The sequence below is a fragment of the Brassica oleracea genome, chromosome C2, assembly GCF_000695525.1.
Source record: "Brassica oleracea var. oleracea cultivar TO1000 chromosome C2, BOL, whole genome shotgun sequence".
NCBI lineage: Eukaryota > Viridiplantae > Streptophyta > Magnoliopsida > Brassicales > Brassicaceae > Brassica > Brassica oleracea.
Window position 1 is genome coordinate 4,492,696 of NC_027749.1, and position 25,625 is coordinate 4,518,320.

At 32.2% G+C, this 25,625-nt stretch overlaps 4 protein-coding genes across 4 annotated transcripts; 1 reads left to right on the forward strand and 3 right to left on the reverse strand.

Moving 5' to 3' along the window:
- Positions 1-748: 748 nt before the first annotated feature.
- Positions 749-1,585, reverse strand: LOC106323216 (WUSCHEL-related homeobox 12-like). The gene is made up of 2 exons (XM_013761368.1): positions 908-1,585; positions 749-786 (listed from the first exon to the last, which is right to left on the reverse strand). The coding sequence occupies exons 1-2, from the start codon at positions 1,539-1,541 to the stop codon at positions 749-751; spliced, it is 672 nt and encodes a 223-aa protein (XP_013616822.1). The 5' UTR covers positions 1,542-1,585.
- Positions 1,586-8,657: 7,072 nt separating this feature from the next.
- Positions 8,658-10,565, reverse strand: LOC106325914 (peroxidase 57). Its single transcript, XM_013763963.1, has 3 exons — positions 10,327-10,565; positions 9,365-9,813; positions 8,658-8,961 (listed from the first exon to the last, which is right to left on the reverse strand). The coding sequence occupies exons 1-3, from the start codon at positions 10,522-10,524 to the stop codon at positions 8,676-8,678; spliced, it is 933 nt and encodes a 310-aa protein (XP_013619417.1). The 5' UTR covers positions 10,525-10,565; the 3' UTR covers positions 8,658-8,675.
- A 2,807-nt stretch (positions 10,566-13,372) lies between these two features.
- LOC106326049 lies at positions 13,373-14,423 on the reverse strand. The gene is made up of 3 exons (XM_013764090.1): positions 14,181-14,423; positions 13,812-14,076; positions 13,373-13,699 (listed from the first exon to the last, which is right to left on the reverse strand). The coding sequence occupies exons 1-3, from the start codon at positions 14,322-14,324 to the stop codon at positions 13,635-13,637; spliced, it is 474 nt and encodes a 157-aa protein (XP_013619544.1). The 5' UTR covers positions 14,325-14,423; the 3' UTR covers positions 13,373-13,634.
- Positions 14,424-21,114: 6,691 nt separating this feature from the next.
- Positions 21,115-23,524, forward strand: LOC106323053 (cation/calcium exchanger 2-like). The gene is made up of 3 exons (XM_013761221.1): positions 21,115-21,232; positions 21,327-21,439; positions 21,652-23,524. Exon 3 carries the CDS (start codon positions 21,672-21,674, stop codon positions 23,337-23,339), a length of 1,668 nt encoding a protein of 555 aa, XP_013616675.1. The 5' UTR covers positions 21,115-21,232; positions 21,327-21,439; positions 21,652-21,671; the 3' UTR covers positions 23,340-23,524.
- The last annotated feature ends 2,101 nt before the right edge of the window (positions 23,525-25,625 follow it).

Below are 25,625 nucleotides of genomic sequence, written 5' to 3' on the forward strand. Positions count from 1 at the left end.
TTTTTGTTTTTGATTTTTTTTTTGTTAACCTACAGTTAGATATATATACGTGTGTTTATAAGAGCTGACATCGATCCGTAAAGCTTTACTTAAATTACAAAACTTCAGTTACGGATATTCATTTATTGCATAAAACCGAAAATCGTCAAATCTATATATAAGTATTTAACTATATTTTATGCTGGAATATTTTATGATCTAGCTTAGATACAGACTGAACTGGGTTCTCGACATTATTATCTGCAGACATTAAGGACTTGACCAGAATAATTAGGTTTCAGCACATTCTATACACATGATTTAGTAATTTAAAGGAAAACAGATTTATCTCGCAATTCATAGAAAAGGATTCACAGACGACCCAAAGGGTCTGAAAATTATTAATGAATTTATTTATGAGTACTTTTGTTTATATGTCTATATTAATTAGAGAGATAAAAGTGAGTTAAACAGAGTTACCAGGAAATAAGATTGGCCATGTTGTAAAGAATGCATCAAGAAACCAAACTCATCAATGGGAAGAGGAAGACCAGAGGAATGCATTAACGCTAAGTCTTCACCGAACATTGCTTTCATGTCTATTGCTCCTTCTGTTACTTCCGTTGGAACTCCGTTTATGAACACCGTAATTAACCCTTTTATTTTATTTTTTCAAATTTAAAATATATAAGAACATTTTTTTTGAGAATTATATCTCAAAATACACAAATTATAGCCTAACTTAAAATTCGAGCTCTTAGTTTGAAACTCACTTAAAAGTTGTATCTTCCTTATTCACTTTCAAACCTTCTCATTGAAAACAGGAGTCATCCAAATATCGGTAACTTTTAAGTACTGGTTGATAATCTAAAAAACCAAAGTTTGTGGTATAAAAGAAAAATATGAGGCATGCAAATGAATGATTCACCTTGTTGATAGTGGAAACTGGAGTTTTGATCAGATGGGTTTGAAATTGTTGCATCATTTGAGCTGTGCTGATGCAGATGGGGATGATCAGATTCATGGCCATACATTGCGAAGAGATTCTCCATGCCATTGTTACTTTCACATCCACCATTCGAGGAAGAAGACGAGTGACCGAGAAGAAAGGAAGATACTTGAGATGAAGGATCATTAAAGAAGAAATTAGCTGACGAGTTGCTACAACTTCCAAATCCCAAATTAATCTCGTTGTTTCTGTAAGGATGATGCATGCTCATGGTCGTCATGTGCTGCTGGTCTTCAGCTCCTCTGGAAGTGACGGCTGCGGCAGTAGCGGTTTGAAGCTGCCGCTGTCTCCGGCGAGATCTTGAACGTCGGTTTTGAAACCAGTAGAAGACGTTTGTGTCACCCACTGCACCAAATTGCTCAAGCATTTTTCTTATCCTCACTGTTTCGTCTTTTGGTGGGTTGACAATACCACTGTTGAAAATGGATTCGAGTATCAAGATTTGCTCCGGTTTAGGTGACCAACGGGACCGGGACGGTGCGGTAGAATTAGAGGGTGCAGAGGGAGAACGGCCCTGCCCGGTAGGGCTTTGTGATGATCCTTCTTGATCCATCGACTGTTAAGAATTTGCTAGATTCTTTCTTTCGTGTTTTTGGATAATGGATATTAAGAAAGGAAGGAGAGTTTGTGGCGACTTGAGCCTTGAGGGAAGTTATGTTTAAATAATTTATAGGAGAGAGTTTCTCAATAAATATTTTTTGTTTCAATTTGAACTAGGTGTTTTCCTGCACCATGTGCAGTAATTTTTTTTTTTAAATCTAACTTATATTTAAAAATAAATTTTATTAAATATTATAGATTTTACTATTTTCTTACTAATATTTAATATAGATTTGATATGTATTAAATCAATTTGTATAAAACTGATAAAATAATATAAAATTGTATAATTATCAAATATTTAACCTAAACAATATTTATGAAATTTCTAGATATATAAGACTAATGATTTTACGATTAGATATTTAAATTTTTAAAAAATTGTAGAAATTTTTGAAAGCTTTAATAATACAAATTGTATAAGTATACAAAATAATAATATTTCAAAATTTGAAATGTTATATATGAATATATTTATTTTACAGATGATGTATGAGCTATTACCATATTTTAAAAAAGTTTACCAAAAAAATCAATATTAAATGTAATATATGAATTATTACCATATTCTAATAAGTTTGCCAAAAATATAAATCAGCATTAAATGAAATTATCCATGTCATATTTTTTCGGAAGTCATGTCATCAATTTCAGTATCCATGTCATATTTGTTTTGTGAAATTGATTGTAAAAAGGACATGTGGTAAAATCACTTCGCAAATATAGTCTAGGGGATCATGGTTCTAAACTTAAATCAATTTAAATCATTCTAAAACAATTTAAATCAATATAAATTAATATAAATATGTTAAATTAAATAATAATGTTAGTACAAACCAACAAAAAATTAAAATTTTTTGTTTTGATAATTTAATTTTGATAATTCATCAAATAATTTTATAATTAAACCTAAAAATTAAATTTTATATAAAATATATAGAAAATAAATCAATAATTTATTAACTTCTATATCCCGCATAGGTTCCGAATAATTCGCATAAATAATAATTCTCTGCATGTATAAATACCGCCTAGCAATTTCTTTAACATTGGTTTAAATATTAAGTTACACTAGTGTATTGCCCTCACTTAGATCTAAATTTTGTATATGTACGGTCAAATATGTTAACACATATTCTAAGAGAGGCGAATAAACTGGGGGTTTCGTATTATTTCATGATATATATATTTTTTTGCTAAACTATTTCATGATATATATACCAAGCCAGCTACGAATACTTCCACATTGCATTAGTGGACCAAATCACAAACATAAGTCTGTGATATGTGATAAGTCTGATTGATAATACACCAAAACAAAAATAATTGTTACATTCACAGTTAAAAGTACAACTGTGAATATAATATACTTAAAACTTTATGAATGTTGAAAGATACAATCGGCGACGATCTGTTCCATGCAGATGGATTCTGGTTTTTGATGATCGATGCTATTTTCTTAGCTGTTACATTGTTTCTTTTTGTTTTATCATCTCAAAATACTATATAAAACTCCAGTTCCTCTGTACTTTTTCTTGCTTTTCACATGGCCACCCGTTGAAGTTATAACCGATAGAGTTATTTGGCACATATATTGTTTTTATTTGACCAAGAAAATATATTTTAGTTTGACCAAAAAAAATATTTTAGTCACTTGATCAGTAAGGGAATATGTATATCGTGTATGGTAAATGTGAATAGCGATAATGATTTAAGATAGATCGATAATGATCTTAAGATAGATCGATAATAACTTCAGGGAGAGATTCCCCTGGCTTCTACATACAGTTATACACACGTTTAGCTGAAATTCCCTTTAAATTTGTTTATTACTTTTTCCGTTTTTTATTATAATTCATTTTCGAATCGTGCACACAAATTAAAAAAATAATTAATTTTTTACATTTTCTAAACAAAAACATCATTAATTATTTACCTAACCATAAATTAACCAATAATAAAATAGAAGGTATATTATCATTGGTCATATAACATTAGCTGTTAATAAGTTTTACATAGAAAACCGAAAACGACATATAATTTAGACATAAAAATTTCTCTAAAACGATTTATATTAAAAAAAACGGAGGGAGTAGATTTTATAAACACAAAGAAACTACTACTAGGAGTTGTGAAACAATCCTCCCGTGACTTGTTAAGTAAAGGAATCTCAAGTCCTGCATAACTTGCGTCTTCTGTACATTTTTTTCAGTTTTTTTTTTAATTTTTACGTCATATATTTGTAAGGAGGTAACGATTGTCCAGATCATTTTATCTATTTATTATTATTACCGACTGTGACTGACTTGATTCAACTGGGTATTACTTCTCTTATAACTTCTCCAGCTGTTTGTTCTTTTTCCGCAAAACGGAAATTGATTTTCTACTTAACTGGTACATATATAAACACTTAATATATATAATATATATATATATATATATATATATATATATATATACGATAAAGCTACTCAGAATCAATTGGCAAGAGGTCAACGATTGCGTGAGTTACTGAAACAATCCCAATCAGCCCCTCTCACAGTGGAAGAACAGATAATGACCATTTATACCGGAACAAATGGTTATCTGGATGGATTAGAAATTGGACAAGTAAGAAAAATTTTCGTTCAGCTACGCACTTATTTAAAAACAAATAAACATGAGTTCCAAGAAATAATAGCTTCTACCAAGACATTAACCGCTAAAGCAGAAAGCTTTTTGAAAGAAAGTATTAAAGAGCAACTGAAACGTTTTCTACTTCAGGAAAAGTTATAAAAAATAGAAGTATATTTAAGTTAAGTATATATATAATATATAGAAGTATATAACTAATATCCGTATATGTTTAATATTAAATCTTAAAGCATTCAGAATTTATTTCTTATTATATTTATTTTTTTATATTTTTTCTAAACAGAATAAAAATATTCTTATAATATATAGAAATGGAAATAGTAGATAAATATTAATATATTTATATCTATATTGATATTGAGTCCAATAGGATTTGAACTTATACCAAAGGTTTAGAAGACCTATGTCCTATCCATTAGACAATGGACGCTTTTCGCTTATTTTAACTTCTCATTTGTTAAATGTGCGAAATCTTTTTAGCAATTGTGTAGTGAATATATATATATATATATATATATATATATATTAACCAGTTTCGTATTTCAGAACCAGGACATATAATTTTTAATAGTTTTTGTTAATATTTTTCACTTTAGTAGTAACAAAAATCTTTAAATATATACTTATGTATGTATATATTTTGATACTATTAAGATCGTACTATTGTTGTTTCGTTGTTAGTTCCCAAGTTTTCATAATGTGTATAATTATTTTTAGGGCCAGATATTTTTACCAAAATTTAGTTAATTCTACTGATGTTTGTCCAATTCCGAATCGTGGGTTCGCTAAGTGCCGCATGAATTTTAAACTTTTTCAAAAATAAGTAACCAAAATATATTTTATTTTTGGGTCTACAAATATCAAGCACGACTCTGCATTTAGACCCTAAAATAGGCGTAATGCATTTATTAAGAAAATTTAAACAAATATAATATTTAAAGTTAACTCAAGTGTTACATACATCAAACATAAATAATTACCAATTCTCCTTTTTTTTTAACACCAATTCTACTTATTGTAAGATTCTCCATGTATAGTTAATATATGTACACAATACGTCATGAAGCATTAGAAACTTTAATGAATCGAACATTGATGTGTTAACAAACATTTAGTTTCAAAAACAAGGTATTGTGTTAAAAAAAAAAAAGTTAGCATAAAGTGTACCTAGGGATCCGGCAGAGACTGTGCGAGGATTCACAAAAGTGATCCCTTTAAGCCAATCTCTCTGTGGTCCTGAAGACCAAAATCTTGTAAGAGTTTGAGACTTCTTTCTTCTGAAATATTCCTTATGTGGTCCTGCTCTGTAACAATTAGTTTGCGTACGAACTCTCTTTAGTATTTAATATTTATACTAAATCTCGACCCGCGCAACCGCGCAGATTTTTGTTTTCAATTATTTTTATATATTTTTTTTTTCAATTCTAAATCGGTATATATTATAATATATATGTGTATATCAATTTTTAAAACATAATAAGTTTACGGTATATTTTTTCATTGAATTGATATGTATTTGTATCTTTTTCTATATATATATATATTTTTAGATTATTATTTCATTATTAAAATCGTAACTATATATATAAAGATTAGTGAAATATTGTTTTATTGTCAAATTCAAAGATATTGTAACATTTCACAAATTTAGAAAGTTTAAAAACAATTAAACTTTTCGCTTCATAGATTTATATTATCGAGTAAATAATTAAACATTTAGTTTTTGTTTAATTTTAAAATAAACTATATAGTTTTAAATCTGTTTTCATTGGTTTAATATAGTAAATATTAATCATTGTTAGATAATATAATTTTTCTTATTTAAAAAAGAATCTTTATAATTTTAAAATTTAACATCGACAAATATTTAAATAATTAACATATGGAGGTATTGTATTATAACATTAAATTATATCTATTTAATTTATACTATCCATAAATCCAATGAATCATCTATTGTTTAAATCCAATTATTGATAGCCCAATAAAAGTTTTTGGTAGGTCCAAAATTTAAATGATAAGATTAGAGATTAAATGTAACATGACTTTCTAGGAATAGATCCATTAGGTCCATTTTAAAAAAATCACACATGAATCAAAGTTGCGACTTCTGTTTTAATATATAAGATATATACACAGACCTACTTGATATTAGTAATACCTACATATATGCGACCAACTAGAACAATTATGTATATAAAAAAATATTTTGGCCCTTCAAAATGTTAAGAATTTTTTTTTATTGTTTAAGGAATTTTAGATGCGTTATACATATGTACCGGTTCCCATATGAACCTAGCATATTGTTTAGCTGCATTTGTTCTATCCATTCCCTTTATACCTATGACGGCATACATAGATCATATCATATAGTTTTTTGAAGTTATAGCTTCTAGTATTTTGAAGAGTTTTATTTAATTACTATAAATTGTATATTGTATTATTTTCTTCTTGGTTATATATGATAAATTAACAAGTTAATTTAACATTCATTCAAAAAGATAAATAAACATACGCATTAATTTTTTATTCAAATACGAAACTTTCCTATAAATTTCATCTTAATGCTATGTAAAAAATTGGTAGAAAATATAACTGGAAATACTATTATAAGCAACATTTGTTTAAATGATTTGTTTTTAACATGTCGTTAAGAAAAATAAGAAAATATTTGAGTAATTGTACGAACGAATATTTTAAGGAGTTAAAAAAATTATTTGAAGGAGTTCTATCACAGTATATTTATCTTGCAAACAAACATAATATTAAAGTTGCAAAAATATAATATTATGTTTTTCCTTTATTCATGCTTTGTGTAGTTAATTACCAGGTTTACGCACCAAATGAAAATTGATTATCCTAGCTTACACTAACTAACAAGATGATTTATATTTTTTAGTGAAAAACATTTCAAATCCGATTGGCATCGTTTGCATTTTAAGAAAACGTCAACATAGTTTTCCTTAACAATAAATTGAAACTCTCTTGCTTTGGTCCAAAACACACCAAACGAACGGCGCCACTGTACTTTTTAATCTGATGTAAGTGCATCTGATGTGTCGCGCACTTGAATGATTAGCAATCACAAGAAGTGCCAAAAGGCTAGATTCTTATTAGCTTTTCATTTTATTTGTACTTTAAAATTAAACCTATAAAGTATAAAGATCAAGTTATAGACAGATTCATGCATTTACCACATCCATAGTATTTTATTCTCACAAATAAGTACCAAAATTTAGTATATATCATTTGCGGCTCTCTGGAATTTCTTCAGACGCTTGATACCTATATGAATCTATTAATAGACATCAAAAGTTTTGAACAGTAAATAGGCTCATCAAAACCTCTGCTGTCTGAATATCGAATATCACCAGCCCATTTCAAAGCCCATATAATTTATGCCTGAATATGTATTATGGGTTTGGTCTGCTTGCATGATATGATCCTAACCGCTCTCAGGGGAATATCTTCTGTTTCTTTTTTTTCCTCGTATCTTTGTAATATATTATTTATATTTACATATTATTTATACTAATATCTTTTTTGAACAAGAAAAAGAATATGTAATATCTTTGTAATATATTATTTTCCCCTCATATCTTTGTTATATATTCAGGTAGCATATTATTTATACATGAATATGTGATATCTTCTGCATGATATCCAGAACCAGTCTTATGAAATTCTAGTCCATAACAACATGATTAATGAGAAGTTCTTAGGGTGAGGTTCTTATCGGAATATAAAAAATCGTCTTTTAACTTTTAACTAAAAAAGCTAAGAACCGACTCTTGAATAAGATATTTAAGAGTCGGTTCTTAGTTTTTTTTGTTAAAAGTTAAGATACAGTTTTTTATATTCCGCTAAAAACCCCATCCCATTAATCATGCTCTAAGCAAATTTAAAAAAATTATCCACTTTCTGAGAATTTGAATCTAGGTTGAGGAGAAGGGAACTTAGTAACCTCAAAACTTTAAGCACTAGACCTTTTTCTTGTTTGGCTGCCCTTAACCACTAGACCAAAAGAAAATTTTGTTAATTTATGGTCGAAATTAATCTTATAATAAAATGGTCGGAAGCCAATGTTTCATTGGCTTGGTCCAAAGACCGGCTCTGATGATATCTTATGTTTCTTAAGTAGATCTATTGGAGGACAAACAAACCAAGTATATAAAAGTTTATATATAATTAATCAGGACAAAGATACTTGATCAATATATTAAAAAGACTAAATACCACAAAATAAACGAATAAGAATAAGATACATCTTCAATATTCAGACCAACATATAATTATATTTTTCGAGAATTGAAACTATATATCCAATTCACGAAAAAATATTTAAGCAACAAAAATCCAACAAACACACACAAAAATGATTTAGAAACATAAATAAGACTTGAAAATATAAAATATAATTATTTCCACATTTAGTTGTAATTCATCAAGGTCATCAGTTGAATCTCCTGCAGTTTCTCCTAATCTCACCAGAACGACCGGTAAGCACATCAACGGCTCCCATCTTTATCATTGCCCTAACAAACTGACGTTTGAAGAAGGCATTGTTGTTAGCATATCGAGCCACAACACCACGAGTCTGACGGTCTGTTGCGAGCCGCTGGTCAACCTGCATCACTCCTCTCCTTTTACGGAGCTGCTTGAAGAATTGGTTGTCGAACCTTAGTGGAGTCGACTGGTCTAGTGCCGCTGACGCGCTGTTTCTACATGTGTTCCTTAAGCTATATCACAAGAAAATAACACATTCAGATTATTATTTCTATGAGTTAAAATAATAAATCTCGTTTTGAATGTAAAATAATTTGCTTACGTTTTCCTGGAAAATTCGTTTCTAACTTTGTTAAAAATGCATTTTAAGAAATCCAAATTTTGGAAATATATAACGTAAACATTATTTTTAAAAGATTATAACCTAAACCATGTAAATGCCATATTTTAATATAACTAAAACTGGGTACCTATTGATGATTTCAGAAATTATAAAATAAACATTTCCAACAATTAAACTGCTCTAACTAGGATAAAAATAAAATTTTAAATCTTCTCAAACTTAAGAACTTAGTTCATTCTTATGTAATTTTTTCCCAATAAATTCAATATTAAATTTGGTTGATTTAAAATTACCTGGAAACCAAGGCTGGGTCCATGGACGGGTCAGGTCGTCCGGTGCCCCGGAAATTAGTGATCCTGTCATTGAATAGACCACAATTTCCCTGACCAACGGTATGTGCACCCAAAAGAGCCACAGCGTCGAATACGTTCATCCCTTTGTTGGTGAACAAACTGACGGCTCCGGCGACAGAGATTGTTGGACCCGGAAGGGCCACGTCAACATTGTTTGAGACCAAACCATCGCGCCTTCCCGTGGGGATGCTGTAACTCGGGCCTCCGGCTAACGCCACGGAGTCACGTGTCGCTAATGTGATGATGTCAGCACATGAGACCGTGGAGGGACACGCGGCCTCTAGCTGAGCCTTGATGCGGTCAATCAGGCCAAATTCTCTAACGCTTCCGTTTGGTCCGGCCGTTTTCTCAGAGTTGGTTGAGTCAATGAGAAGGGAAGCGTCACAGCCCTACGAAGAATGAACAATCATACTCCCTCCCAATTACTCTAAGCGGTGTTTAGAGAAAAAAAATTTGTTTCAAAATAACTGATATTCTCATTAATAAAATTTAATACCATTTAAACTTTGTGACAAGCTGCAAAATACTAATTTTTTTTCTTATTGGTTGAACTAATTTCATTTAATGATATTTTTATGTAACCAAGATAAATTGTATAGAAATTTGTATTTTCTTAATCCAAGTACAAAAACCTTAAAAATCACTTTAAAGTGATACATAGAGAGTATATATTTAAAATAAGATTAACCAGACTAAATGATAATGATATGAAATTCATGTAATTTTGTGAGTCTTATTTATTTTATTTTTTTTGTCAGCTATGGGAAGCTTATTTAAAATGCTTTTATTATACAGTATGCTGTTTTGTACAGCATGCTCAGTTTAAAGTTTAAACTAAAAATTAACATAGAATGTTTGGACATGTTTGAGCTGTATTAAAATGTTATAGGTTAGATTATTACCCTAACGAAACAGTCGTGAAAGTGCATACGGAGCAAAGCAGCAGTTACGGTTGGGTCAACACCAAACCGTTGGCGCACCAGATTGCGTACGATAGTCTCGGCTTGAGGGCATGACCGGCTATAAAACCCGACTCGCAGTTGAGCAAATGCGATGGGGAAAATAAAGAAAAGCACAAGAAGAGAAGAAAACTTCATCATTTTTGTTGATAAGAAGTTTTCTTCGAAGTATTTGCTTTTGCTTCTTGTGGAAGGGATTGTTAGACATTTGTGATCAACCATAAGGTATATATACTAAAAACTCAACCGCTAGAAAATATAATTTAAGTTTTTAAAACTATCCCATCTCCTGTTTGTGCCGAAGACATGCGAAAGTCAACGGTTATATCAATTTGAGAGAAAATAAGCTTTAGAAACGTTTGCAAAGGCGTGCGAGCGACTTGTGAACATTCCTTCGCCATGTTGTAATTTTTTATTAATATATACTTTTTTGTAACTAATTTTTTATTAATCTACTTTATACTTATATGCTGAAGATTTGATCCAGCTATGTTGATAAATGTAGAATTTTAATCAATTACATGGTCGAGAAGGTGGCAGTTACATCGTAATATATATATCATTTTCAGTTTTTTTTTGCCGGTTTCGATTTTTTTTAAAATGTTTAGGTCAATAAAATTAAAAAGAGTTATTTTAATTAAATCATATGAAAGTACCTTAAACAGGGTTATTTTTCTTTAAAACAACTTGGCTCTAACATATATATTTTAATTTTATATACATTAATAAGACTTTTATATGATTGAGAAAATTGACCCAAAAAATATGATTGAGAATAATACGATTTAATTTTTAGAAATTACCTTTAATTGTATATGTTTCATTTAATTTTAGTCAATGGCACATGTACAACAACCGAATATAATTGCACCACAACAACTTACGTATAGAGGCAATATTTAAAATTTTAAAACTCTTCTTAATGGATTTTGCTTTATTGAATAGACCATTAACCGAATAATACATCAAAGCATATATACCACAACAAGTGTTCCATGTCATGTACCCACAGGTTGGGTAATTGATTTGTTTAGTCGTCAGATTATTTACCATTAGTCGTTAGAATTGAAAGGATCAACTTGTTGTTAAACCGTATACGTCATTCCTAAAGAAGATAGACTAATTTTAGTTTTGATTTATTCATAAATTTTAAAGTGTCCGTAAATATTGTGTGTATTGAAATTTCAAAAAATATTACATTTATGATCATAATTTTTAATTAATATCAGTTCATGAATTTTAGTTGTAATCCAGCGTTAAAATAAATCGAGAAAATATAACTCGTTATATCTTATAAAATTAATTTTCAACAAATCGAAAAAATAAGCATGCATGGACAGTATAATACAATCATCTAAACTTTAAAGTGCAGTTCTTTTACAAATAAAAACCCTTTTGAAATTTACAAATGAAAACATGGAAATTTATATACACTTAAATTTTAAACCTTTTAGCATTAAAATCCATATATATATATATATACGTAACCCAAAATCCGGTACATGATGAGAAAAAGATGGGAAGTTGTATACTTGATCAAAGCGACAATGATGTTGGGAAATAGTATTATTGATGCTTACATTATATGGTTTATAAAATTAATTCAAACCCGGTTTCGCGGCGAGTTGTGCGAATAAGCTGTCACGGGCGACACTGATGATATGCTTGCAATAATGTGCATACTATATGTCTTATATGACTCGTTTCCTTCTTCAAAATTTTAAAGAAAAATTATTTGTGAAGATAGCAGTGAGTAGTGATAGTTTAGTTGTAAGGGCGTTTGGGCCACGGGGGTAAATTGATATGTCATGGATTTGATTTATGTTGAGAACAAAATTGATGTTATTTTGGTTGGTTTACATTTGAGATTTGGTCCACACAGTTTAAATGATAGTCGAATAATATATAATTTGGTACTCTTGTCTGTAATCAGAAGATATTTTAAATTTAGGTCAAGCAATGTGGTTTCAATGCATTTTGTAATACCAAGTGTATTTTTCGGGCCAGATAAATCAGCTAATGGAATATATATAAATAGTAGTGTCTTTTGTTTATAGTTTTCAAGATGGCCAAATAATTTACACTAATAAGAATAATGTGATGTTAAGAATTTACATAAGGAGATCTAAATATACTAAAAGCAAGTTACCTCATGACGGTCTAAACCCGCTCACGTTCCCTGAACAATCTAACACTTGGTGAATTCTGCTTCACAATGATATGAAGAGCCGGCATCGAAGGATCAAAAAGCAACGTCGCTACGAACGCTTGGCTGCCACAAGCCAGTTATTTATGTGGTAACTTTTCTGACACCTCTATCTTCAAATTCCGAAAGTCTAAAGGATCGATAGGCCACGTTTTCACGGTTCGTATTCGTACTGAAAATCAGAATCAAACGAGCTTTTACCCTTTTGTTCCACACGAAATTTTTGTTCTCGTTGAGCTCATTATCTTTTAACAGATGGGCCGCCCCAGCCAAACTCCCCACCTGACAATGTCCTCCGTCCGAATCGACCCGCCGAAGCGAGTCTTGTTGGTCGAGAAAATAAGGAGATCTAAATATACTAAAAACAAGTTCACATACAAACTAGTTTGAACTGGAAGTACATAAAATCTTCTGAAGGAACTTGTTTCAAACTTAAAAAGTATATCAAATTTATGGATCAAAGAGAAGAAAGACTGGTTTTGTTAAGAAACTTGTTCCTTTTTTTCTTATCATACACTATGGTTGGTCTCGGTTTGGGTAAACCGAACTAACCACTTGTGTGATTGTGTATAAACAGTGCTGTTATTGGGTTCAAAGGCCCAAAAGTTGTAGTTTATTATCTCCTTAGGATCGGAACTTATGTTGGGCTTTTTGATGATTTATTGATAAATTTTGCCAACCCTTTTTCTCTAAAATGCAAAATTTTCTGTTATTCTTCTACTAATCCATCAAAAACTTTGAGCCGAAAAACAAAAAAAATGCATCAAAAACTTACATCAATTTAAGTAAAAAAAATACTACTGAATTCCTTGCATTACGGTTTAGTGACTTAAGTCACAGCCATTTACGAAACCATTACAAGAGAAGATGAAGCTAAGCCTGTTACAAGGTTGTGAATTTTGTGGCTTGAGATTACATTACACCGGTACAGGGACGCAAATCTATATTCGGAACTAAAAAACGTAGGATTCTGCAATAAGATCAGAGGTATATTGATGACAAAAGCTGATATGATTGAAAACAGAGTTTAACCTCAGAGTCATCATCAGTGTCCTAAGTGACCACGCCCGCCACAAATTTTACACATAATGTTACCACTTCCACCACAACCTATAGCAGAATCAGCAAAAGTGGTTCAGATACATATTTAAAAGAAAGAAAATTGCATAGACCAATGATTATATAACTTGAGTTAAAAAAAAAACAAGATTCAGAGCCTTACCTAAGCAACGGACTTTAACAATAATGCCTTGGCTCTCCATGATGGAGTCAACATAAAGACCTGTTCCAGAGCAAGTTGCACAAAGCAATGCACCTTTAGCTTCACAACAAGTGCATCGCTTATTACCACCAATCTCTTTCTCTGAAATGGATAATCCGACAGGCTCATCGATGATCTCTTCGGGTATGGGCTTGTCGTAACAGAACATTGATGACTCAAGACTGCTTCTTTGTCTGTGCACGTCTCTTTTTAAACACGACTCTGCCTACAGAACCAAACAAAAATCTCCTCAGTTTCAATGTGGAACCAACATGTCCGAACAAGTACATTGGTAACAATTGAATTTCTCTCGGGAAAAGAGATGTTAACCTTGAGAGATGAAGAAGAAGGAGGAGGAGGAGAGCAGACTCTTAAGCGAGAACAGAGTAATCGAGGAGAAGGAATCCCGCGTCGGATTCCGCCGGCAAAAGTTGGATTCGCCGCCGGAAAAGCAAAATGTAAAGCGGAGTTCATTGCTGAGAAGGCGGAGATGAGACGAAATCGAAATCGGAAGATCGAAGTTTTTGATTATTTGAATAGAGAGATGAAGAAGGAAGGTTGGTGATGATTACTTTGGAGGGATCGCCGTTGATAGGTATTGTTGGTTCGTGATAACCGGACAATCAAGATATATAACCGACCGGTATGATATCCGGTTATCTATATATGGGCCATCTTAAACATCGCAACTAGTAAACTCTATATATATGGGCCATCTTTATTTATTTAACACGACTAGCATTATTTCGGTTTTTTTTTTCTTCTTATTTTCCTAACCAGAACTGGTATTTTCTTTTTATAAACCAGGAAGTAGGCCTGGGCGTTCAGATCTTCGGATCGGGTTCGGACCGGTTCCTTTCGAATCCGGGTTTCTTCGGGTCCTAAATATTTAGACCAATAGGTACTTAGAAATTTTCAGTTCGGGTTCGGGTCGGTTCTTCTCGGATCCGGGTCGGTTCGGGTCTATAATTAAAATACCCATAAAATACTTGTAATTGTTCGGGTCCATATCGGGTCCGGATCGGGTTCGGGTATTTAGGATCTGAAAAGGACATGATATACTCAATTCCATCAACTTTAGTTGAATATTTGTCATATATATCTAAAATTTTACAAACAACTTAAATGAAACTATTAATATTTAAAATAAAACATTTTAAAACTCTAAATTTTATATTTTAAAGCTTTATATTACTTTTAAAATGTTAAAAAATAATAACAAATGTTGTTAACAAAATATATTTCAACTAAATCATAAAATAATATATATAAAATAGAACACAAAAACATCATAGTTTTATATATACATGTTTTTAAGTCGGGTACAAATCGGTTCTTATCGGGTCGGATCTATTCGGGTTGGTTCTTTTCGGGTCCGGGTCTATTCGAGTCGGTTCCTTTTCGATTCCGGTTCTTTCGGATAAAAAAAATTAGACCCAAAAGGTACTTGTAAATTTTTGATCCGGTTTCGGATCGGATATTTTTAGGTCAGTTCCGGTCCAGGTTAAAATGCCCAGGCCTACCAGGAATTGTATGAGTCTTCAGCTCAAATAATCTCCCACAGGTCCAGGACCAGCCGGTACTAATACCGATAACATGGCGTAAAGCATTCCTGCCAAGGGAATCGAACTAGGGATGCAATGGAATATACTCCTAGCACTAAACCACTAATCCAACGTACTTGGTTAGAAACGAGGCACTAACGTAATCTTAAGAGATAAAACCATTTCTCGTTAGACTTATAGTGTGTGTAAATTGATTTATCTAAGGAATACAAAAACAAAACTGTACGTTCTCAATGCTCTACTTCAGATTAGGTCAGTTAAGTGTGACAATGTGTGTACAATTGTGTAAGTTCAAAAAGTCAGTTAAGTGTGACAATGTGTCCTAAGACTCATCAGTATTCGAAAACTTCAACTATACAATTGATCTTCTCTCCATGAGTAGTAATTAATTAACTAAAGATTCTCTGCGTCGAAGGGGACGTACGTGTTGATTCTTTCGTGTTAAAGGGAACGCTTTTACTCACTTAGCTCTCAAGTAATGAACTAAATCACAAAATTAAAGAAGAAACAATGTAAAAAGGAAGTGATGCAAAAGAGAAACGCGTTTGATGACAGCGTTGCTTTCAAGACTTGGGTACTTTTAGTGTTCACGGTTCACACTGCTGAAGGACACTTTTTTTTTTTCCACCAAATTTTGATTTAATAGAAGGAAACGGGCCAAGCCCAACGGCCGAAGCCCAAATACAAAGGCCCACATTACTAATCGGCCAACCAAAAAACAAACAAAAGTCTAAGACCAAATTGGCTACACCGGCCCAAAGCCCACATCCTCGAACCCGGCACCGACCGGCTCTGGAACGCGTGCGTCGAGGAGGCTGAAGCGAGACACGTGTGGAGATCCTGACCGTCAGTGCGCCACGCGTCGCTCCGCCTCGACCCAACCTGCTCCGCCTCACCAAGCCGCCGTACCCAACCGCTGAAAACCTCGTTTCGCCGGAGCTCTTAATCCCTTCGAGCCTCCACCGAAACCAAATCTCTTCTTCACCATACTGAAACCCTGTCGGAGAGCATCATCCCACTGTGGAGAGCTCATCCGACGGCGAATCTACAAACCCTAAAATTCACTACCCGAAGAAACCTCTTCCGCTCCATGACCAGAGCACATACTCGAACAAACCGAGAAACCTCTTCCGCTCCATGACCAGAGCCCATACTCGAGCAAACAAACACCCTCGAGACGCTGAAACCGGCGACGTAAGTCTGACGGAGCCTTAACCTCCCGGGAACTTGAGCTGACGACGACGAAGTTGTAGGAACTTCCGCCTCTCAGCGACTAAAACCGGCGGCGGCGGAGCTAACTTAGCCTCCACCTCCCGGAACCGAATACACAAACATCATCACCTCTCCGCTTCTGCAGATCTCCGCGTCTTCACACCAGTGACAGAACCACCACATAGGGTGAGTGACCAGAGCTCAGACAAGGCAGAAGCCGTTAGAATCGAGGGTGCGACACAATCGGGAACTTTTTGCTGAAGGGTGACGTTCTCCGGCGACGGCACGCACGCTCACGCGCCGGCCGATCGCCGGAGATCTACTTTCTCTCTCTCGATCTACTTTCTCTCTCAGTTACTCTGTGCGCTGAAGGACACTTTATAGTATTAGATCTTCGATTTTGAATTAAGATAAACAATTTCCCAAATTTATAAAGAAAACAAAATTAATCCTAAATCATAATCCCTCGAGCGGCTCTCTCGTTTCACTTGGTAAAAGTCCACTTCATTAAATAATTATCTTTAACGGAGTGAGTAATACAACTACTAATTCCTTTGTTTCTCCGTTTTTGGTAGTTTTGTTTATGATTCTTGTTGCTGTACTTCTATTATCAATTTGCAAATTGAATGTCAAAATATATATAGATCATTTCAATTTGAATGACCCATTTTACCCTTCTAAGGCCACCAGACTATTAATTATTGTTAACTAGATTTTAACCCGAACATATGTGCAAATATTTTTTATTTTATAAATATAATTATATAATTCTATAATATTATTGTTTATATTTATTATTCGGAATTATTAATATATAGTAATTTTTTCTATACATTTTACTTTATTATTAACTTTTATTACTTACTAATATATTTTCGAGTTAGGTACAGTAAAATAACAATATGAAATAATCAAATAGATAACTTCCTTCAAAAAATATTTTTCTTTAATTTATACATTTTGTTATAATATATTTTTAAATTTAATTATTTGTATTATAGAAAGTAAATATGTCTAAGATAATTTAGGATCTTCCTAGCATGCAAAGTCCAACTCAAACGAGCTCCAGAAACATACTATTTCCTAGCAACCGATTCTGATGGCGAATTCATACTCTCCTTGCCGATTTGAGAGCCGGTCAATGCTGTAACACTGCAGAGATTCTTCTCCTGAGGTTCTGGGAGACCAGAAATATCAACAAAGGGGGAGAGCTGATGAGTATTGAGATGTTATTGATTGATGAGCATGTAAATATCATTTCCCCCGTTTAAACCTCTCTACAGTTACGTATATTTTACCCCGATTGAACCTCTCTACAACTAAGTATATTTCGATTTTCTGATTTCTTTTTTTTTGCTCAATATCAACTGTCTACGCTGGTCCAAGGGTCTGTTCCTGCGGTTCGACAACTCAGGTTCAGGGAGTCTCACTGAAGGATCTGTTTACACTCTAAGCGGATTTGATGTTACACGCAGCAACCCCAAGTTACATATTTTAGATTTTTCACACGTTTTAATAAAACACATTAAATTTATATATTTTTGTGTTTATCTTTTTTCCATAATATTAAGCCAATAAAAGTCCAACCAATGCAATTAAAGTTTGCAAGTAGTTAATAAAATATGCATTGAAAATATGAAAAATGGATCTTTTTGAAACAAAATATTTCTCTAGAATATGCAACTTTAAGGAACGGAAAGAGTATCATATATGTGTCATCATATAACTGATCGTATTTTATATGTACCATCATATAAATAATTATATATTTAATAGTATTTTATAAGTACCACCATATAAATAATCACATATATATTATATTTTTAAAATTTAATATGAAATATAAAAACCATAATTTAAGTTGGTGTTTGAATTTTTCTTGTATATAAATAAACATTTTTCTTATAATGATTATTGGAAACTATTTTAGTAAAGATAAAATTTTGAATATATGTATACTTTTGAATGAACTTTTGATATAAATCAATTTTAAACTATTATTTTGATTTGAAATATGAATATCGAGTAATTTTAGTTTTACTAAAATATTTTTAATATAATGTATGGGCTTCTAATTTTTCTTAATAACATGAATCCATTACTTTTTCCTTTTTAATATACTGTTATCCTTATTTCCAAACAACTTTATATTTTTTAAAGACTACTATCTATATTTCCAAACACTCCAATTTTTTTTAATCCTTCTATTCAAGTCTCCAAACACTCTAATTTTGTACTTGAGTTTTAATAAGATAGATAGATGAATCTATTACTTTTTCCTTTTTAATATATTGTTATCCTTATTTCCAAACAACTTTATATTTTTTAAAGACTACTATCTATATTTCCAAACACTCCAATTTTTTTTAATCCTTCTATTCAAGTCTCCAAACACTCCAATTTTGTACTTGAGTTTTAATAAGATAGATAGATGAATCTATTACTTTTTCCTTTTTAATATATTACTATCCTTATTTCTAAACAACTTTATATTTTTTAAAGACTACTATCTATATTTCCAAACACTCCAAATTTTTTAATCCTTCTATTCGAGTCTCCAAACACTCTAATTTTGTACTTGAGTTTTAATAAGATATAGATACATTTCCAAGTTATCCTAACTTTTATGACTGGAAGTAAGAAACCAGAAGAGATTATCTTAACTTTATTACCAAACTCCACCTAACAAGCAATAATTTTTTTTAAAAAGAATATAGTTTCTCATAACAAAAAGAACATAAAAACTAAAATATATTCGCGTAATCTATACTATTAAAGCAGAATCATTAATAAGATTCTGGCTTTAGTTTTCCATGATATTTACATTCCACTGTCTTTCCTATTTTTATGCATAACAAAATTTATTATTTTCAACTAAATTATTATAATTTCATTAAGCTTTCATTATTTATTTGCATTTAAGATTTTCCAAATTAATTCTAACATTTATAACTTTCTCCACGTTCAAAATCTTAATAGAAATGATGTATTTAATAATTGTCAACATTAAATTATACACGAACTCTACCAAGGATTTATTCCAAATAATGCTGAATGTAAATTATTGGCCAAATAATACATGGATTTATTATAAAAAATGCTCAGCGTAAATTAAGAAGATGTAACTATGTTTTCATAAAGCTTATATATGATGTTTTTCACATAATAATATTTCAACCTAAAACTACAATCTAAAATTTTCAATGGTACATAGTCGGTGTAACAATTAATTTAGCACTATAAATAATAATATGTGAACTATTTAGTTATTACAGATATATTTTTCGCATTAAAATATTCCTTAATATGGATAGTGTAATATTTACTGTTAATAAAATCTATGAATAAATTTTTAGAAATAGACGTAACAGAGATTTGAGACTGGTGAACAAAAAAAAGGCCATAAACTTAATAATGTAGATCTTTTCAAGGAAGGTTGTGTGTTGCTGTACAATTCCAAGATTTGTAACATATAAACATTTCATAAATCTATTTGACTAATATTCTAAATTGGTGATATTATAGTATTTATTTTTTAATACAATAAAACCAAAATATGTTTTAATAGGTTTCATTTTGATTAAATATAATATTAATATTATTTGATTATATGGTATATCAAACTATAGGTTATGTTTTACAATTACAGTTTTTCAGATTATTTCATAAATATGTAGATAGTTATCACATATGATTTGAATGACATATAGTTCATTTATATTATGATAAAATAAATTTGGACTACTAACAAAAAGGTAAAAATTAATTTATATTATACTTTAAAACTTTATAATATAAATAAAATAAATACGAGGCATGTTATTTAAATGAATTATCTTATATTCATAAAATAATATTTATATAAATTTTAATTTAATTTATATACTTTAAAACAAAAAAAATTATAAACCATATGTATAAATTTCCAACTTTCACTAAATAATTTTTCGAGAAAATTAATCATGCGCTGTAAAAAGAGAGTTTTACTAGTGCAGAGATTATCTATGTACCAAGAACGCGGAACAAGAAGGCGGATAGCTTAGCCAGAAGCGCTAGGAAGGAAACGTCTTTTGTAGTTTACATGGATCAATATATCCCAGTGTGGTTCACAGAGTCAATATGAGTTTGTAAAGTTGATGACAAAAAAAAAAAAATTTGTTATAGTACTAAACACCAAGCTTTAGAAAGCGGGAAGAATAGCATCATGTGTTAGTTATATAAGTTGGTCCAGTTCGGTGTTGAAACAAACAAAATTGGCCGGGTTTACTTCAAAGTTGAAACAAACCACTCCGTTAGACCCGGTTTTCATCATGCATTTTTATAATTGACTATCCGGTTCGATTTTGATTGGTTATTCATTACAAAACCGGAATGTTTATTGTTTCCATAGTTAGTGCGTAGAGGAATCAGCACAAAATGGTCGGCTCCTTAAAATATTACTTAAATTGTGGAAAATGGAAAAGGCTAATTTGCTGTTGAGTCGCTAAAGCCTCGTCTTTCTTTCCTTTCCCTTTCCACGAAAACGTAATGGAATAGGAAAATGACGCACATAAGATCTCGAAGCCGACACATATGCCATGTCTGAAAACACCGAAGCCCAAAACGGTAGTGACAAATTGACAAACTTTTCGTATTCTCTACATATAAAAATAAAAATAAAATTCGATTCCTCTGTTTTTCTGACGTTTGTCTTCGGCAGGTAAGTCCCTCGTTCAAGTGTACGTGTGTGTGTATTCTTCGCTTCGCTCGCTTCTCTTCCTTAAACCGGTGGTGGATTCGTTACCTTTTTGCTTTATCTAGATATTAATAAAGGTTCTTCCTTTATCTCTCTCTCTCTCTCTCTCCGCGTCGAGTTCGTGTTTTATCTATCTGTTTCTCTCACGTCTGTTAATCGAGACCCATTAATAGATTCTCCACGCTTAACAAACCCAATCTCTTAAAATTTTGATAAAACCCACCTGATCGTTTTACTCTGTTTTGATCCAGTTCCTCTGTTTTTGATCCGGCTCCTCTGTTTTTTTTAGTTCCAGGTTTCACCTGATTGATGGGATTCTCCTTCTCTTCAATCCGTTGTGGTTACTCTTACATTACATTCCTCGTCTTCGTCCTTTGTGTCCTCCTCACCTTCTTCGCTACCCTTGTTGATTCCAGCGTCTTGAAGCCCAAAACAGAGCATGATGGATGCAGTGCCCTGAAGCACTTTCACGACTACGAATCAAAGTGCGCGTACCTGAAAACCATCGACCCTTGCGCGAGCCAAGGATTCGTCGATTACCTCTCCTTACTCTATTGCAACTTCGAAAAGTTTCCACTCTTGGGCCAATCCCTCCTCTTCCTCTGGCTCCTCGCTCTGTTCTACGTCTTGGGCCACACCGCTTCCGAGTATTTCTGTTCCTCTCTCGAGTCTCTCTCGAAGCTTCTCAACCTATCCCCAACCGTCGCCGGCGTGACGCTTCTCTCGCTCGGCAACGGCGCTCCTGATCTGTTCGCGAGTTTGGTCTCTTTCATGGGGGAAGATTCGAAGGGTACTTACGACGTTGGTCTCAACACTGTCGTCGGAGGTTCCTCTTTCGTCACGTGCGTTGTGGTTGGGATTATAAGCATCGCGTTGCGTCGTAGAGGGGTTAGGATCGAGAGGTCTGCTTTTGTAAGAGACGTTTGCTTCTTCTGTGCGGCGATTGGCTCCTTGGGTTTGATTTTGGTTTATGGAAAGATTAACTTCTGGGGCGCTCTTGGGTTCTGCTCGTTGTATGCTGTTTATGTTGCCTTTGTGTATCTATCTTGGAGGTTTGGTGGTGAAGGTGGTGAGTTTGATCTTGAGTCGGTTCATAAGCGTGGGAGTCTTAGTGAACCAATCTTGCAAAGAGTGGATCTTGATGATGGTGTTGTTGATGAAGAGCATCGTAGTAATGTCGCTGATGATCATCAGCGACATTACTACTGGAAGATGGTGGTTTGGGTTATGACTTTACCTATCTACTTACCTAGGAGATTGACTATTCCTGTTGTGAGTGAAGCCAAATGGTCTAAACCAACAGCTGTTGGTTCAGTCACATTTGCTCCGGTTCTGTTATCGCTACTATGGAACTCGAAGCGTAGTCCAACGAGTGTTGAGGCAAGAGTTGTGTATCTAACCGGGTGTTCGGTCGGTATAGTTCTCGGTCTCATTGCAATATCCACGACCAAGAAGTCAAACCCACCAAAGAAATGGTTACTACCATGGTTAGCAGGAGGATTTGTAATGAGCATGACATGGAGTTACATCTCAGCGCAAGAGCTAGTCGCGCTTCTAACTTCGCTAGGTTACATTTTCGGGGTAAGCCCGTCGATCTTAGGCTTAACGGTCCTCGCGTGGGGGAACTCGATAGGAGATCTTATAACAAACGTGACGATGGCGCTGCACGATGGGGACGAAGGAGCTCAAGTGGCTGTATCGGGATGTTACGCGGGTCCTATCTTTAATACATTGTTTGCTCTTGGGATATCGCTTGTGGGATGCGCGTGGGAGGTTTATCCGTTGAGTATTGTGATAAAGACGGATCCTCGTTTGTTGGAGAGTCTTGGGTTTCTGGTGGTAGGACTGGTTTGGTCGTTCTTGGTTCTGTTTAGTAACCGGATGAGGCTTGGTGGTGTAATGGGGGTAGGGCTTTTGGTTATTTACTTGGCTTCGTTGTCTATAAGAATATTACAAACAGTTGGAGATTCTTACTAACATTTGATTTTCAACTCACAGTTTCATACGTATAATATAACCATGGATTTGTACAATGCAGTATGGATAGCTTATTACGTATAGCTCGGGTATGGGATATACATTGTATGTATATAAATAGAGTCATGGAATTCAAATTGAGTAGCTAGAATTTTAATGCAAATTGACGGAAAGAGACAAGTGTTGTTGTCGATTCCACCAACTCTTTTTTTTTTGTTCACACCACTAGCTCTTCAATACTGGGATTTAAATAGACTACAGTGATTCTTCTCTTTATGAAATAAATAAATACTAGGTTAAGATCCGCGCCTTGCGCGGAATCAACATTATATATATAAATTATTTTATGTATTAAATATTTTTTACATATTATAAAATATAATAAATATATATTAAATAATTAAAAGTCAGTAACTATTAAATAAATAATTAAATTAGTGCGAACATATAAAAAAATTTTATTAATCGAAAAAATATTTTTTTTATTTGATAGGATATGTTATTAAATTTAAATGATACTAACATAGATAATATATTTTAATATATTTTTAATATTAATGTCTAAATGATGATTTCTACTTATATAATTTTTTTGATCATTTGTATCTTTTATAGGAAAAAAAATTAAATTACTCATAACAAAATTTTCATTGTGGGATTAATAGTTTTAGTAATTTATAATTTAAAAAAAAATAAGTTGTCAATGATTGTTCAAAACTTCTATCAAAAAAATTGTTCAAAGTAAATTTTGAAACTAAAATATTGTATTTTATATGGTTTATAGTTTAATTAAAAACGATATATATTAATCTTAATAATTAATTAAATTAGACTTTTTACTTATATAATTTTTGTAATCATTTGTATTTTGTCATAACAAAAATTTTAAACCATGAATCACAAAATTTGAATGTGACACTTTTAACAGTTTTAGTAATTTATAATCGTTTGTAAAAATTCAAAATATAACATATACATAAAAATCTAATTTTTTATTATATGGTTATTGTAGTTGTTTAATTTATTTAATGTTTAAAATTAAACAAATATGATAGAAGATACACTATTTTTTTTATCAAATCTTTATTATTCAAAATTATTAATTGCCATATATATTTTAGCCACATTAGGCAATTCCGTAAATTTTATTTAAAGAAATAATAAAGTACATTAATGATGAATTTATTGTTAGTTTAATAAAAAACTTATTATATAATTAGATGAACCAACATATTTTTCTAATGATTCTAAGAATCATTCTAGTGATGACATGTGGCTACCAAAAAAAGTTGCAATGCTTCTCAAATAATATACCGCGGATGTCCAAGAAAAAATATATACATTACTATACAAGATCTAAAGAATGTGTGGGCATGTATTAACTTCATCCTCATGCATGAGTAGAGATTTTTGAGTATCTGACACGCATTAAAAGTGAGTTACTTACACTTTAAGTCAATTTGCATTAAAATTTAAAACTTAACATATGGTGCGTCTTTAAAAAATTAAAAAAAATTGTTATTGTATATTAATAATCATATTCAATTTCCTTATCTCATGCGTCGTATGCATAATAATTTGGCACATTTTTCTTGTTTGTCTGCAAATTGTTTAGGATGGACCCGTGTTCGAAAACGCGCCGCGTTAACCGAGTTCTCAACCGGACAGGCGCTGCTCGTGTGGCCACCGTAGCGAAAAGGGTCTGATCTGGGTGACCAGGCGGTGACCCGACGTTTCTCCGAGTTCAACGTAGAACTGAAGAAATCAGCGCACAAAATCTCTATTCCAAACTGTTTGAATCTAATAATATTGATTCCAGATCTCCAAAATCGAAATTAATTGACTAATTTATGTTGTAAACATCAAGAAAACTCAAAAAAAATGAAGGACAATCTGTATTTGGAGAAGAAACACGACTAGGGTTGCAGAAATATTGGGGAAAGAGACAGTGGCAATAATGTAATTAACATTTAATAAAGCAAATTGTAAAAAAATGACAATTACGTTATATATACTTCGAACCGGTGACTTCTCGGTGTTACAAAACGTTCCCAACCACCACACCACACGCCATATATTGACAATAGATAACATTAAATGTATAATAGTGTTAAAACTAGGCGCCGATTAATCCCCGTTTTATCCCCGCTTAATTGATTCGGCGCTAAGCCCAGGTCAACCGCACGCGTTGCGCCTAGCGAAATTTCGAACATGGGGATGGACGCTGTAGAAACCCATTAAAAAAAAAAAAGAATGGTCGAGTATCCTTTGGGTGATCGAGTCGTG

Excerpts from the sequence above, each read along its gene's own strand:
- LOC106323216 (XM_013761368.1), bottom strand. The coding sequence starts at position 1,541 with ATGGATCAAGAAGGATCATCACAAAGCCCTACCGGGCAGGGCCGTTCT. Across the intron at positions 787-907 it reads CAGTTTCCACTATCAACAAG|GTTTGAAAGTGAATAAGGAA; the intron begins GTGAATCATTCA and ends TTCAATGAGAAG.
- LOC106325914 (XM_013763963.1), bottom strand. The coding sequence starts at position 10,524 with ATGATGAAGTTTTCTTCTCTTCTTGTGCTTTTCTTTATTTTCCCCATC. Across the intron at positions 9,814-10,326 it reads TTCACGACTGTTTCGTTAGG|GGCTGTGACGCTTCCCTTCT; the intron begins GTAATAATCTAA and ends CATTCTTCGTAG. Across the intron at positions 8,962-9,364 it reads GACCCAGCCTTGGTTTCCAG|CTTAAGGAACACATGTAGAA; the intron begins GTAATTTTAAAT and ends CTTGTGATATAG.
- LOC106326049 (XM_013764090.1), bottom strand. The coding sequence starts at position 14,324 with ATGAACTCCGCTTTACATTTTGCTTTTCCGGCGGCGAATCCAACTTTT. Across the intron at positions 14,077-14,180 it reads CTTCTTCTTCATCTCTCAAG|GCAGAGTCGTGTTTAAAAAG; the intron begins GTTAACATCTCT and ends TTGGTTCTGTAG. Across the intron at positions 13,700-13,811 it reads TGTTAAAGTCCGTTGCTTAG|GTTGTGGTGGAAGTGGTAAC; the intron begins GTAAGGCTCTGA and ends ATTCTGCTATAG.
- LOC106323053 (XM_013761221.1), top strand. The coding sequence starts at position 21,672 with ATGGGATTCTCCTTCTCTTCAATCCGTTGTGGTTACTCTTACATTACA.